Source organism: Dipodomys ordii, unplaced genomic scaffold, assembly GCF_000151885.1.
Source record: "Dipodomys ordii isolate 6190 unplaced genomic scaffold, Dord_2.0 Scaffold1000000616, whole genome shotgun sequence".
In the NCBI taxonomy this organism is placed as follows: domain Eukaryota; kingdom Metazoa; phylum Chordata; class Mammalia; order Rodentia; family Heteromyidae; genus Dipodomys; species Dipodomys ordii.
The window spans coordinates 156,598-172,815 of record NW_012284233.1 but is presented as its reverse complement, the minus strand read 5'-3'; the positions used below and the strand labels follow the sequence as shown (position 1 = coordinate 172,815).

Below are 16,218 nucleotides of genomic sequence, written 5' to 3'. Positions count from 1 at the left end.
GGACAACACCCAAGTCCTGAGTTCAAGCCCCACAACTGGCAAAAGAAAAAAGTATTTATCTACACATAGTAAACATCTTTCTAAACAAGGGGAAACTATAGTCAGAAACAGATCAATGGTTGGAAAATGCTGTGAACAGACAAAAAGGTGTGGCTACAGACTGGCATGAAGGAACTCCCTTAGGTAATGAAAATATTCTTATATCTCAGTGAGCCATACAAATACAGAAAATATTCTGTGTCTGTGTATCACAATATACTGTGACTATACAGTATAAACATAATTATTATTTCTCAACACAAAGTCATATTGCAAAAAACCAGTTTTACTGTATGCAAATTATAGCTCAACTTTGTCCTAGAAGACTATGCTGATTCTTAGTAAGGGAATCAATATATATTACAAAGATGAGTATGTTTCAAAAATAATCAGTTCTCTTTTACCTTTAAAAATCATATAAGAGATCAACAAGTACACCAAGTAATTAAACTATATTATATTAAACATTCTATTATGTAGAGAACTTTTCCTTTCAAGTACTATAAATAAGCTGATATTACACTTGCCTTCCTATACAGCAACTAGAAAACCAGACAAAATATAAGAAAGAACTATTTTTAGACAATGGAAAAAAGACAAAATAAAAGACTTTGGTCCAGGAGAAAAGAGAAACAAAGTCAACCCTACAGCTGGGCTTTCTGCCTAGAGAAAAGTTCCAAACCCCAACACACAGAGGAGATCCTAAAGACAACAGAACACTCACACACAATGTAAGTCAGGGATAAAGGCTGGCATCAGGGAAGGCTGAAGCAGCTATCACTTGAAAGTTAGAAAACTTCAGAGGATGCAGCTATATAAGTAAAATGTTTCAAGAATCTACAGATGTGCCCATGTGTCTTTATCTGAATAATATACTGTTAAAAAACACTAGGTAACGCCACACAGTTGGAGAAGAACTAGTGTAAGTAGTAAGCAACACAATCCCCATAGCTCAAGCTATGCGGAAACATCTGGTTTTTAAACAATCAAGTGAACAGACTTCACTGAACACCTGAGGAATAAGAATGAATTCAGAGGAATCAGGGCTCAGCAGTAAAGATTAACTAGTCCTTAAGATTGAAGGCTACACTAGACTCCCTATAATCAAGCCTAACAGAGAGAAGAAAGTGGTGACATTGTCCAAAAAACAAATCCTTTAAATAGGGATACAGGTGGATCCATAGCAAGAATGAGATGTACAAGTTGTTATGTGGAAAAACAAACTTTGAAACTTTGGGGGGGGAGGAGAATTGGGTGGGGGAGGGTGGGGGAGGATGGGAAGGGGAAACAAAGGAGGAGGCTACAATGCTTGATAAGAAATGTACTCATTATCTTGCCCACGTAATTGGAACACCTCTGTACAGCATTTTCACAATAAAAATTAAAAATAAAAAAGGGTGAAGAAAAAATAAAGAAATGCACCAGTGGCTCACACCTGTAATCCTAGCTACTCAGGAAGCTGAGATCTGAGGATTGTGGTTCAAAGCAAGCCCTGGCAGCAAAGTCTGTGAGACTCTTATCTCCAATAAACCATCAGAAAACTAGAACTGGCATTGTGGCTCAAGTAATAGAGCACTAACTAGCCTTGAGCTCAAGAGCTGAGAGGCAGTGCCCAGGCCCAGAGTTCATGTCCACGATTGATAAAAAAGAAATGTACTTTTTACCCAACTTATATAACTGTAACCCTATCTTTTAGTAACAGTTAAAAAGTTTTGAAATATGAATCTGAATCGGGAAAGCAGGACTGGGCCACTGATGACTCACGCCTATGGTCCTAGGATCTCAGGGCTGAGATCTAAAGATCACAGTGGAAAGCCACCAGGGCAGAAGAACCTGTGAGACTTTCATCTCCATTTATTTATCCAGCAAAAATCAGAGGCAGGGTTCAAGTGCCAGCTGTGGGGGAGGAGGACAAGGTAGACTGTGAAGATGGGAGTTCAAACCCCAGTGCCAGAACATAAACATTAAAAAAGAAAGAGGCCTGACACCGGTAACTCACACCTATAATCCTAGCTACTCAGGAGACTGAGATCTGAGGATCACCGTTCAAAGCTAGCCTGGGAAAGAAAGTCTGTGAGACACTTATCTCCAATAAACCACTCAGAAAACCGGAAGTGGCGCTGTGGCTCAAGAGCTAGAGTGCTCGCTTGAGCAGAAGAGTGCAGGGACAGGGCCAACACACAGAGATCAAGCCCCATGACAGACAAAAAAAAAGTGGGGTGGAGGAAGAAAGGAAGCAAGGAAGCAAGCTAGCTAGCTAGCTAACTAGCTGGATGCCAGTGGTTCACACTTGGAACTCTAGTTATCCAGGAGGCTGAGATCTGAGCATCACAGTTTGAGGCCAGACCAGGCAAGGTAGTCTAGTCCAGGCAGATTTATCTCTCCAATTAATCACCAAAAAAAATAATTATCACAGAAGTATAGCTGTTGCTCAAGTAGTAGGGTGCTAGCCTTGAGGAAAAAGGTTCAGCACCCAGGTCCTGATTTCAACCCCCAGGAATACCACAGGAATACCACACACACACACACACACACACACACACACACACACACACACGAAGCAGAAGACAACATCCTTAAAGGAACATGGCAAAATTGCAAAAAAGATGACCGAGTGATTTCATTGGTATCTTTTACCTCAAACTTCTAAAAACATCCATCTCTAGTATAATTTCCTTCACAGTGAAATTAATTTCTCTCCTTAGGAACTTTAGAAGATGGGAAAGGCTTTAGGATGAAAATGCCACCAATTCTATTCTGGTACACTTAATATTCAACTAAAATCTAAGTCCATAAAACTTCCACTGAGTAGTGGGAGTTCTCTACTCATGAGACATAAGTAAACACAACCTAAACTCTGCCCTCCATGCTAGTCTTCAAAGGTATAAAAAGGGTATATTCTCGATTTTCATATTCATGATCCATTAACTCTCCAAGTTTTTAAGACATTAATACTAGCCACTCTTCCCAGGGTTTTCCATGATTTTCATTCCCCTCTTAAAACATGGCTCTGAATGACAGATGTCCTTCAAGTGTTTATGAAGTCACTGCTGTTTACTATCCAAACATACTTCTAACTCCTGTTTTCTTTGCCCACTAAAAGCAACTCCTGATAAAAATTTCTGATAATGCCAACAATTTAATCTCCCAATATCTCAAAGCATCAGAGTTAGACATTAAACCATTCTATTTGCTGGGGGCATGAGGAGAAATGAAACTTCCTGTCTCTGTAACTCCTGAATTTGAGCTTATCTGTTTGAGAATACCATACTTGCACTCACAGCATGATCTGACAACAATTACAAAATCATAAACAACAAAGAAAACTGAAGATACCAGGACCCTATGTTCACCAAAACAACATGCAATAGTCTATTTCTAGAGTCCTTTAGGGAGAAAAATAAACTCATTTTTTAAACACATAGTGTGTTAGTCACAGACAAAATAGCCTCACAGTAAATAGCCTCATCAGTAAGAACAGTGCCTCATATATGGAGTATTTTGCAGCCATGTCTACTGACATGGCTACTGACCCATGCACTATGGACCCAAAGGTATGTCAATCCAATTCTCTCTTAGGTATACACAAGTAGTGATAGTGGAACCTGTTAATCTCTGATGGGTATATACACCAAAACATGATATAACTCTGAAGATGGAGAAAAACAGATAGAATGAATCTGCTTCCAGAGGAAAAAAAGATAGAGATGAGCAAAGAGTATTAAATGAGAAACAATACGGGCTGTGAGAGATGAAGAAAACAAACTGGTCTTCAAAACTTTTCCATACGGCTTTGAAGTGCAGGTTTCCTTTTGATCAAGACAAACTTCCAAGAATAAATCTTGGCACAGACCAAAATGTTTTTAAAAGAGACCCAAAAACACAACAAATCAAAGAAAGGTTGGGCATATGGGATTACATGAAATTGCAGAACTTCTGCATGGCAAAGGACATAGCAAGAGCAATAGAAAGCCCACCGATTGGGAAAAGATTTTCACTAGCCATACAACGGACAAGGGTCACATATCTAAAATACAACTTGAACTCAAAAAAATTTAATTTCCCAACAACAAATCCTCAAAGAAACAACTGCCCAATAAATAAGTGGCTAAAGACTTAAAGAGAAACTTCTCTGAAGAGGAAAGAAGGATGGCCAATGGACACATGAAGAAATGTTCAACCTCCCTAGCCATAAAAGAAATGCAAATCAAAACAACATTGTGATACCACACACCCTTGTTAGAATGGCTAGAATCAAGAACTCTTATAACAACAGATGTTGGAGGGGATGTGGACAGAAGGGAGCTCTTCTGAATTGTTGGTGGGAGTATAAACTTGTTCAACCACTTTGGAATGTAGTATGGTGGTTCCTCAAAAGACTCTACATAGAGTTTCCCTATGACCCAGCAATCCCTCTTTTGGGCATTTACCCAAGCGATCACAAACAAGACCATACTAAAGCTACAAGCACGACTATGTATACTGCAGCATTATTTATCATAGCTAAGATATGGAACCAACCCAGATGCCCCTCAGTAGATGAATGGATCAAGAAAATATATACATATATACACAATGGAATTCTATGCCTCCATCAGAAAGAATGACATTGCCCCATTTGTTATGAAATGGAGAGTTGGACAAAATTATATGAAATGAAGTAAGCCAGGCCCAAATAAACATAGGTCCCATGATTTCCCTTATTTGCAATAACTAGTATATGTCTAAGACAAGCAGAAATGGTAAGAAAAGTTGATGGTAGGTGAAATGATCCCCAAGATAAGGACACAATTTTTTTTCTTTCATTCAATTGTTTCTAACATATTTATAAGATGATTTCTTTGTTGCTTTGTATGTCCCTCCCCCACGGTATAACCTCTGATTTCACTGTATTTGATGTTGGTATAATTTGTGGAGGGGAAGGAAAAAAAACAAATATTTTAAATAGGGATACAGTTGGACCTATTGCAACAATGTCAAAAAACGAACTTTACAACTTTGGCACGGTGTGTGAAATGTACTCATTACCTTGTCCATGTAATTGTAACACCTCTGTATGGTATTTTCACTATATATATATATATATAAACCCTCACCTTCATAAAAACCCAAATGCAAAAAAAAAAAGAGAAAAGGCTAGAATGTACCTCAGCTCAATGGCAAAACACTTGCCTACCAAGTGCAACATCCTGGGTTCAATGCTTAGTATCAAAAAAAAAAGGTAGGAAATCAAACAAACAAAAAACAAAAGGCAAAAAAATAGCCCTAAATAAACAAAAATCTTTTTTGGTCCTGTCAGTTTTAAATTCAGCCAACCGTGGTTGCCATATAAAGTGCTAAGTAATTCTTATATTCAGCATATATGGCAATATAATTTTATTACACAGCAGTCCTTGAAATTACTTCAGATGCAGAGTAGAGAGATATGAACAGTTACAAGACACAGATCTCTAACTGGCAGCTGGATTCACAAGGCAACCCACCACAGCTGTAGGATGTCCCCATGTCCTTAATATCAAAAATGCACAAGCTAGCTACTGAATCCAAAGTATCCTAGGACTTAATGTTTCTCTATACTGACCTTCAGCAGCTTGACTTCAGCTGAAATCTCACTGGGACTAGGAATCCCAAGGGAAGACTCTGTCGTTTCAATGATGTTTGAAGTATCTTGTCCTAGAGAAAAATTAAATTTGTTGCTCTTTATTACCCAAACTTACCAAGCTAAATTCTAAAAACGAAATATCAAAGTGTGTATATCTAAAATCATGAATGCTATAAGACAGGTTATTTTTAACAATTGGGGTAATTATTCCTTGAGAATATCTCCTTAGTATAACATTTTTTAAACAAAACCCTGATATATCATCACTAAAGAACGGACATTTATAGCAATTCCTAGACTTCATTCTAATAAGAAAATGCTACCAATTCTACTAGCAGTGTCTATCATCTCATGATTACTTTTCTTCAAACAATAAACCCTTGAACAAATGTGGAAGGAGAATTATTAACTAAGTCCTTTGTAACACAAATCTGTAAAACGCACACAGACAGTAATGAAATGACTGATGATTTTAGCCACTGTGGCCACTGTGGCTGAGGAGAACAAGGACTTGCCCCGGGGGCCCCAATATTTCCATCTGGCCTGGGGTATATCTTTGGAAAGTTTCCTATTGTCCCAGTAAATGGGGGGGAGGGACGACACAAGAAAGTGTGAAAAATTAGACAGCCAGAGTACAATATACATAAGTTATCTAATTATTAGCTAAAGTATGGGAACCTAATAATATTTGCTTAATGCAATGCTTGACTGATAGACAGTTGTCTGTGTTTATTATGTAGGCACCATGCAGCAAAGGAAATTACTGCTGATGGCATTTATAGAACTGAAAAACTAATATTTATGGTTGTAAAAATAAGAAAAGAAATGTAAACTTAAATTAGCATTGAGCTTGAATCTGTCTTTTTTATTGTGAAAATACTGTACAGAGGGTTTAAAATTATATGGGCAAGATAATGAGTACATTTCTTATCAAGCATTGTAGCCGCCTCCTTAGTTTCCCCTTCCCATCCCTTCCCATCCTCCCCCCCGCCCCCCCACCCAGTTTTCCCTGCCCCCCCACCAAAGTTGTAAAGTTCGTTTTCGACATAATGACTTGTACATCTCATTGTTGCAATGGGTCCAGCTGTATCCCTATTTAAACGATTTGTTTTTCTCATTGTACCAGGGCTTCACACATTTGGCTTGCTTGCTCATGGCTGGCACTCTACCACTTGAGCCATACCTCTAGTGTAGCACTTTGCTGGCATTTAGTTGGAGATGGAATCTGCATTCATCTGGACCTAAGCATCCTCAGTAGCTAAGATTACAGGTGTGAGCCAGGGGTACCTGGTAAACTCTAATATTTTTTTTATTTCATTTTTATTTTTTATTTTATTTGTGAAAATACTGTACAGAGGGGTTACAATTGCATGGGCAGGATAATGCGTACATTTCTTACCAAGCATTGCAGCCTCCGCCTTTGTTTATCCTTCACATCACTTCCCAGCCTCCCCCCTCCCCCCCATCCCAATCCTTCTCCTTCCCCCCTCCCCCCTCCCCCCCCACCGACGTTGTAAAGTTCGTTTTGGACATGACAACTAGTACTTCTCATTGTTGCATCAGGTCCACCTGTATCCTTAAACAACTGGTTTTTCCCCATCTCCTCCTCAAGTTATACTGACATCAAATATATTGAAAGCAGGGGTTATACTGTGGGGGAGGGACATACAAAGCAACAAAGAGATAATCTTATAAATTCGTTAGAAACACATGCATGAAAGAAAAAACATTAAAATACATATCTAAGGGTTCATTTTCCTGACATCACATTGTCTGACCTTTTCCGCTTGACTCATACATATACTAGATATTGCAAATAAGGGAAACCATGGGACCTATGTTTCTTTGGGCTTGGCTTACTTCACTTAATGTAATTTTTTCCAAGTTTTTCCATTTCCTAACAAATGGGGCAATGTCATTCTTTCTGATGGAGGCATAGAATTCCATTGTGTATATATACCACATTTTCTTGATCCATTCATCTACTGAGGGGCATCTGGGTTGGTTCCATATCTTAGCTATGGTAAATAATGCTGCAATAAACATAGTTGTGCTGGTAGCTTTAGTGTGGTCTTGTTTGAAAGCATTTGGGTAAATGCCCAAAAGTGGGATTGCTGGGTCGTAGGGGAGTTCTATGTGAAGTTTTTGAGGAACCTCCATACTGCTTTCCAAAGTGGTTGGACTAGTTTACATTCCCACGAACAATGCAGTAAGGTTCCCTTCTGTCCACATCCCTTCCAGCATCTGTTGTTATTAGAGTTTTTGATTTTTGCAGTTCTATCTGGGGTGAGGTGATATCTCAATGTTGTTTTGATTTGCATTTCTTTTATGGCTAGGGATGTTGAACATTTCTTCATGTGTCTATTGGCCATCCTTCTTTCTTCTTCAGAGAAGTTTCTCTTTAAGTCTTTCGCCCACTTATTTATTGGGCATGTGTTTCTTTGAGGATTTGTTGTTGGGGGGTTTAATTTTTTGTGTTCCAAGTGTATTTTAGATATGACACCCTTGTCCGTTGTATGGCTAGTAAAGATCTCCCAATCCGTGGGCTTTCTATTGATCTTCCTAGCTATGTCATTTGCCCTGCAGAAGCTCTGCAACTTTATGCAATCCCATTTGTCCAACCTTTCTTTGATTTGTTGTGTTTCTGGGTCTCGATTCAAAAAATTTCGGCCTGAGCCAAGGAGACCTAGGGTTTCTCCTATTCCATCCTGTAATGTTTTCAGGGTGTCTGCTTTGACTTCAAGGTCTTTGATCCATTTGGAGTTGATTCTGGTGCAGGGTGATATATAAGGATCTAGCTTTAGTTTTCTACATGTAGTTAACCAATTTTGCCAGCACCATTTACTGAAGAGGCTGTCTTTCTTCCATTCTATTGTTTTAGCTCCCTTATCGAAGATTACATGGCTATAGGTCTGTAGGTTCATTTCTGGGTTTTCAATTCTATTCCATTGGTCCTGAGGTCTGTTCTTGTGCCAGTACCAAGCTGTTTTGATTACTATGGCTTTATGGTAGAGTTTGAAATTTGGTGTTGATATTCCTCCAGCAGTGTTCTTTCCATTGAGGAGCCTTTTTGCTATTCGGAGTCTTTTATTGTTCCATATGAATTTTTGGATTGCCTCTTCTATTTCCTTGAAGAATGAGGTTGGAATTTTGATAGGTATTGCGTTGAATTTGTAGATAGCCTTGGGAAGTATTGCCATTTTCACGATGTTAATCTTTCCAATCCAGGAGTATGGGAGGCTTTGCCACTTTTTTAGTTCTGTGTTGATTTCCTTTTTCAAGATTTTAAATTTTTCATCATAGAGGTCCTTCACTTCTTTAGTTAAGTTAATTCCTAGGTATTATATTTTTTGTGGGGCTATTACAAATGGAGTTGCTTTCCTAATTTCAGCCACACTTTTCTCGGTATTGGCATACAGAAAAGCCATTGATTTTGGGGGGTTAATTTTATAACCTGCTACTTTGCCAAAGTTTTGATTCAGCTTGAGTAATTTGGGAGTGGAGTCTATGGGATTTTTAAATATAAGATCATGACATCTGCAAAGAGGGAGAGTTTTATTTCTTCTTTCCCTATTTGGATCCCCTTTATGTCTGCATCTTGTCTTATTGCTGTAGCTAGGCATTCTAATACTAGATTGAAGAGGAGTGGAGAGAGTGGGCATCCTTGTCTTGTTCCTGAGTTAAGAGGAAATGGCTTTAGTTTTTCACCATTGAGTATAATGCTGGCTGTAGGTTTGTCATATACAGCCTTTATTGTATTGAGGAATGTTCCATGGATTCCTAATTTTTCCAAAACCTTCATCATGAAGGGGTGATGGATCTTGTCAAATGCTTTTTCTGCATCTATTGAGATAACCATGTGGTTCTTATCCTTGCTCCTGTTGATGTGATGAATCATATTAATTGATTTGCGTATATTGAACCAGCTTTGCATCCCTGAAATGAATCCTGTTTGATCATGGTGTATGATTTTTTGGATGAATTGTTTAAGTCGATTGGCCAAAATTTTGTTGAGAAGTTTTGCATCAATATTCATCAAAGAGATGGGTCTATAGTTCTCTTTCTTTGATGAGTCTCTGCCTGGTTTTGGGATGAGGGTTATGGTGGCTTCATAGAACGTGTTCGGTAGTGAGCTTTCTCTTTCAATTTCATTGAAGAGTTGGAGGAGTATTGGTGTGAGCTCTGTTTTGAAGGTCTTGTAAAATTCTGCTGTAAAACCATCTGGTCCTGGACTTTTCTTAGCTGGGAGGTCTCTTATTGCTGTTTCTATTTCAGTGCTTGATATGGGCCTGTTAAGATAGTTTACCTCATCTTGGTTTAGTTTTGGCATGTCAATATTTGCTAGGAAAAGGTCCATTTCTGTCAAGTTCTCAAACTTATTAGCATAAAGTTTTCAGAAGTATTCCCTTATAATGTTCTGAATCTTGGTTGTTTCCGTGGTGATGTTTCCATTCTCATCTCTGAGTTTATTAATTTCGGTGTGTTCTCTTCTTTTTCTGATAAGATTTGCTAAGGGTCTGTCAATTTTGTTAAGTTTTTCAAAGAACCAACTCATTGTTTTGTTGATTCTTTCTATAGTTTTTTTGGATTCTAATTCATTTAATTCTGATTTAATTTTGATTATTTCTTTCCGTCTACTGGCTTGGGGTTTATCTTGCTGCTCTTTTTCAGGGAAGTTTAGATGTGTCATTAAATTGTTAGTTTCAGATCTCTCCAATTTGTTGATGTAGGAGTTCAGAGCTATAAACTTGCCTCTGAGTACTGCCTTTGCTGTGTCCCAGAGGAGCTGGTAATTTGTGTGCTCCTTTTTGTTGAATAGCATGAACATATGAATTTCCTTTCTAATCTCTTCCATGACCCACTCATGATTCAGCAGTGTGTTGTTCAGCCTCCATGTGATGCCGGACTTTCTTTGGTGGCTTTTGGTGTTGAGTTCTAATTTTATTCCCTTGTGGTCAGAGAGAATGCAAGGTATAACTTCAATGTTTCTGAATTTAGACAAGTTTGCTTTGTGGCCTAAAATGTGGTCTATTTTAGAAAACGTTCCATGTGCTGCTGAGAAAAACGTGTATTCTGATGCTGCTGGGTGAAATGTTTGGTAGATGTCTGTTAAGTCTAGTTGATCTATGCAGCTGTTTAGATCTGCGGTTTCTCTGTTGAGTTTTTGCCGAGTTGATCTATCTCGTGGGGAGAGTGGTGTGTTAAAATCCCCCAAAATTAATGTCTTTGGATCTATTAAACTCTAATATTTTTAAATCCCAATATTTTAATAGAGATTCTAGCTGGGCACCAGTGGCTTCATGCCTGTAATCCTAGCTACTCAGGAGGCTGAGGTCTGAGGATCACGGCTTAATGCTAGCCAGGGCAGGAAAGTCCATGAGACTCTTACCTACAATAAACCATTAGTGGTACTGTGGCTCAAGTGGTAGAGTGCTCACCTTGAGCTGAAGAACACAGAGATAGTGCCCAAGCCCAGAACTCAAGCCCCACAACCCACAAAAAAAATAGAGATTCTGTGATACCTGAAAAGGGAGAACTTCTGAAGTCTCAGGCTCCCTGGAAGACCCAACTTCTGGTTTTTTCAACTGGACACTACAGCTTCCATTAAGTCTCTTGATTGGTATGTTGGTCAACAGATTCAGTATTCTTCACAGACTCAGAATTCTCCACTGACTCACAGTTTCTTTCTTCAAGGATAGGACTTGCTTCAGTTATCACTGGAGTCTCAGGATCATCTTTATCAGAAAGTCCAAGGGAAAAAGTGATTGAGGTCAGCTTTTTTAGTATAAATTATTTGTCTAAATCTTTTGACACTTTCGCAGAGTCACAGGCAGGAACATTAGTAAATTAATACAGACAAGATCCCACAGATCTTCCCCCAGGTTCTCCTAGTAACAGCTTTCATAACTGAAGCATAATTCATTGTGGCAGAATCCACCAATCTTCAGCTTTCAACATATTTCAACTGAAATTCTGTCACTTAAAGAAGTATAGATGGAATTACATAGCATGTCACTTGTTAAGAATTTTTACACAGCATTTAATTCCCTCCAGACCCACTTGTATTAAGACTTTTTTTTACTGTTTCTGAATAGTCCATGGTATAAATGTACTTTGGGACTATCACAGAAATAAAATTATTCAGAAAGCTTATGTACAGGTGTTTATGGGAATGAAAGCTTTCTCTGGGAAAAATGCCTGCTCAGTTAAATTTTAAATGTTACTGTTAGGCTGGGCATGTACCTGAGTAGTAGCCTAGCATGCATGAAGCCCTTTGTTTGATTACTCAGTACCACATGCACAGAAACTGTCACTGTGGGTCAAGTGGTAGAGCGCTAGCCTTGAGCTAACAAGAAGATCAGGGATAGTGCCATGGGACTGAGTTCAAGCCACAGGACTGTCCAAAAACAAGGTATTGTTCTATTCTTTTCCCAAGTAAAATATCATTTTACTTTCCTAGTGGCAATGTATGAATAATCAAGTTCACTTGAATTCTGATCAATCTTGTGTTGTCACTATTTGATTGAGCCATTCAGATAGGTATGTAGGGGTACCACACTGTGCCTTTTAAGTTGCATTTCTCTAAGGGCTGGGACCAAGGCATCCTTTTATGTGCTTATTTGCTGAATATATACTCTTCAGGGAAACGTTTATTTGTATCTTTTGGTCATTATCGAATCATTCTGGTTTGGTTTTTATCATTATGTACTACAGAGATTTGAGAACACTGTATTTTGGAGATTTAACTCCTCTACTATGTGGTTTGCAAATATTTCATGCTAGTTTATAGTTTATCTTTTTCCTGTCTTCCTAGGGTCTTTCCCTGAGCAAGTTTTTCATTGTGAGGAGGTTCACTATCTATTTCCCCTTTTACTGACTATCCTATAAAATCTTTAGTAATCACTTACTACTAAAACTCTTCCAGAGATTTAATCTATCCAAAAACATTTCTGTCAGAACAGTTTTTTAGGGTTTTGTTTCCTATTTGTAGTGGTGGCCCTAGTGATTAAAAGATGTCTCTAATCCTTTTGCTTTTGTTTTTTAGATAGGGTTTCCTAATTTGCACAGATGAGCCTCAGACCACGAATTTCTTACACTGCCTCTCAAGTACCTAAGATTACAGACATAACTACCATGCTTGCTATCTCTGAAACACTAACTTTTTGTTTGGTATGCTCTTAAACCATAATCCTCCTATCTCCTTCTCTGGAATATCTAGGATTATAAGTATGAAACACTTTCTGGGCATTTTGCTATTATTAAAAATATTCATCATAAATATACCAAAATTCTGTTAGTATTGGAACATTTGATGTTACGAAAGAGATGACGCCAGAATATCCCACATCCACAAATCAGCCAAAGACAAATGCTGGAGGGGATGTGGAGAAAGAGGAACCCTATTACACTGCTGGTGGGAATGTACACTTATACAACCACTTTAGAAAGCAGTCTGGAGGGTCCTTATAAAGCTAAAGATTGACCTCCCTTACGGCCCAGTCATACCACTTTAGGCTTCTACCCTGAACAACAGGAACCAATATATAAGGACATGTGCACCTCCATGCTTATTGCAGCACTGTTCACAATAGCTAGGATATGGAAACAACCCAGATGCCCCACCACAGAGGAATGGATCCAAAAATTGTGGTATCTATACACAATGGAATATTATGCAGCCATTAGAAATAACAAAATAATGGCATTTGCAGGGAAATGGATGGAGCTAGAAGGAATCATGTTGAGCGAGGTAAGCCAAGAGCAAAGAGACAAACAACACATGGTCTCCCTGATAAGTGGATGCTAAATCCAAAATGTTAGGTGATATGACAAAATTAACAGGAATTAAGAAACAAAGAACTCTCACTCATCTGGTTGAACCACTACTAAATATCCCCATGCTGCTGATCACATGTATGGTGTATATGTGTACACCGTTATATGTTATAGACTGTGATAGACAATTTGCTCCAGGAAAGTAAGAATGAACTTGTGACTTTAAATGAGCATCATTATTCCACAATACTGTGAAATTTTGGAAATTATGTAATCATTTAATCACAATTTAAAAAAAAGAACCTCGGGGGAGGTAGGGAGGGAAGGAATGTTAGGGGGAAAACAATGGAGGGGTTAACAATGCTCAATAGAAAGTGTACCCATTACCTTGCTCATGTAACTGTAACCCTCTGTATAGTATCTTTACTATAAAAATTAAAAAAAGAGATGATGAGTGACTTATATTTCATACTTACTTATGTTTTTTTTTTACAGTGTGAGCAGTAGAATTCAGGACCCCACACATACCAGGGAAGAGCTCCACCATTTGGCTATATCCATTGACCTCCTACTTCAACATTATTTTTGCCAGTTCTGGGACTAGAACTCAAGGCCTGGCCACTGTCCTGGAGCTTTTTTTGCTCAAGGCTAGCACTCTAACACTTGAGAGCCACAGCCCACTTCTGGCTTTTTCTGTGTATGTGGTACTGAGGAATTGAACAATGGGCTTCATGCATGGTAGGCAAGCACTCTATTACTAAGCCACATTCCCAGCACCTCAAATCAACTTTTGAGCTGCAATTCAAATACCCAATCTAATTCCTTCCAGAAGAGCTCTTTGGGAATTAAATCAATATCATATTGGCCCTTCAACAAAGAGAAGGAGAACCAAATAGCTTGAGAGAATTAATATATTTCTGCCCTTTCCTTCACCCTCTTCTTTTTTGCTCTCTCTCATTTTATTTCACCCTCCTTCACCCATACACACAGGTATGTATAAACCTATTCTATAGAGACATGGACTACATGCAGGAAAGAGCCAATATATGATATCAAATGTTTCAAATAGATTTTATTTGTTTTTTTATGTTTTTGTTTTTTGGTCCAGTCATGGGGCCTGAACTCTGGGCCTGGGCGTTGTCCCTCAGCTCTTCAGCTCAAGGCTAGCACTCTACCACTTGAGCCACAGCACCACTTCCGGCTTTTTACTTTTTCCTTATGTGGTGCTGAGGATTGAACTCAGGGCCTCAGGCATGCAAGGCAAGCGCTCTACCACAGAGCAACCTTCCTAGCCCTCAAATAGATTTTAAAAACATACTAGCAACTAATAAGGTAGAAAGACCAGCACACTACTATAATTAAGATATACACCAAAAATGCTAACAGAAAGGAAAACATACATTTTGAATCAGAAGACATGATTCATACACAAAGTACCAAACAAAAGTCTAGAGCTTGGAGTGTCAAACCTAGCCTAGATATGTTTTTAATTTATCTATATAGTGTCTAAACTTTTAAATGAGTTCCATGTTTAAAAACTAGTCTTCATAAGCCAGGCCCAAAGAAACATAGGTCCCACAGTTTTCCTTATTTGCAATATCTAGTATATGTCTGAGTCAAGCAGAAAAGGTCAGATAAGGTGATGTTAGGGAAATGAACCCTAAGATATATATTCAAATGCTTTTTTTCTTTCATGTGATTGTTTCTAACACATTTATAAGATTATTTCATTGTTGCTTTGTATGTCCCTCCCCCACAGTATAACCCCTGCTTTCACTGTATTTAGTGTCAGTATAATTTGTGGAGGGAAAGGGAAAAACAAATCATTTAAATAAGGATACAGGTGGACCAATTGCAACAATGAGATGTACAAGTCATCATGTCGAAAATGAACTTTTGTGGGGGGCGGGGAGGATGGGGGGACAGAAGGGAGGATGAAATGGGTGGGAAGGGGAAACAAAGGAGGAGGCTACAATGCTTGATAAGAAATGTACTCATTATCGTGCCCATGTAATTGTAACCCCTCTGTACAGTACTTTCATAATAAAAAAAAAGAAGAAGAAAAACAAAGGAGGAGGTAACATTGCTCGATAGGAAATGGACTCATTACTTGTTCATGTAACTGTAACCCCTCTGTACAGTATCTTTACAATAAAAAATATATACAAAAAAACCAGTCTTCATACAAATGTGCAAGTGTCCAATTTCCCTTGAAAACTGGAAACAAAGCCTCTATACTGACTGGTTAATAACTACCTCGTGCCAAATGGTCCTTGCAGGCAACTGGTCCTTTCAGGCAACGCTCCTGCACCTCAAAACTGGCACTCGAATTCAATTCACTCATCTGCCATGAGAGGTACATAGGATTATGATAGGTGAAAATGCCAGAGAAAGAGTTCAAAGGTATAAAAACAATCCATGAGCCAGAGAAAGAGTTCAAAGGTATAAAAACAATCCATGAGAAAGCTCAAAGTTATATAAAACAATCACAAGGCATGAAACCAGAAAGCAACTTTAAGACACCTTGGAGCTAAGCTGTATGTATACATGTGTGTGTGTGTGTGTGTGTGTGTGTGTGTGTGTGTGTTGTATAATATGTGTAATTCATGCACGATATGTAATACATACAAAATATATCATTGTAGAAATGTAATTCATGTAACTTCATATAAGATTAGGACATACTCTGAAATAGGAAACAATGGTAATCTCTATTTTTTGGTCATCACCATCTAAATTTGAATCTACATGATTTAAAGATCATCTAGAGGCGCTGGGAAGGTGGATCAGTAGTAGAGTGC

General features: G+C 38.4%; 1 protein-coding gene across 1 annotated transcript in view; it reads right to left on the bottom strand.

Moving 5' to 3' along the window:
- LOC106002757 (protein FAM114A2-like) overlaps positions 1-16,218 on the bottom strand; it is a 35,687-nt gene that overhangs the window by 18,704 nt on the left and 765 nt on the right. Inside the window, exons 2-3 of the mRNA XM_013037566.1 lie at positions 15,674-15,761; positions 5,621-5,712 (exon numbers count right to left, since the gene is read on the bottom strand). Coding sequence (XP_012893020.1) covers positions 5,621-5,712; positions 15,674-15,761 — 180 coding nt within the window. The remainder of the gene's footprint in view (positions 1-5,620; positions 5,713-15,673; positions 15,762-16,218) is intronic.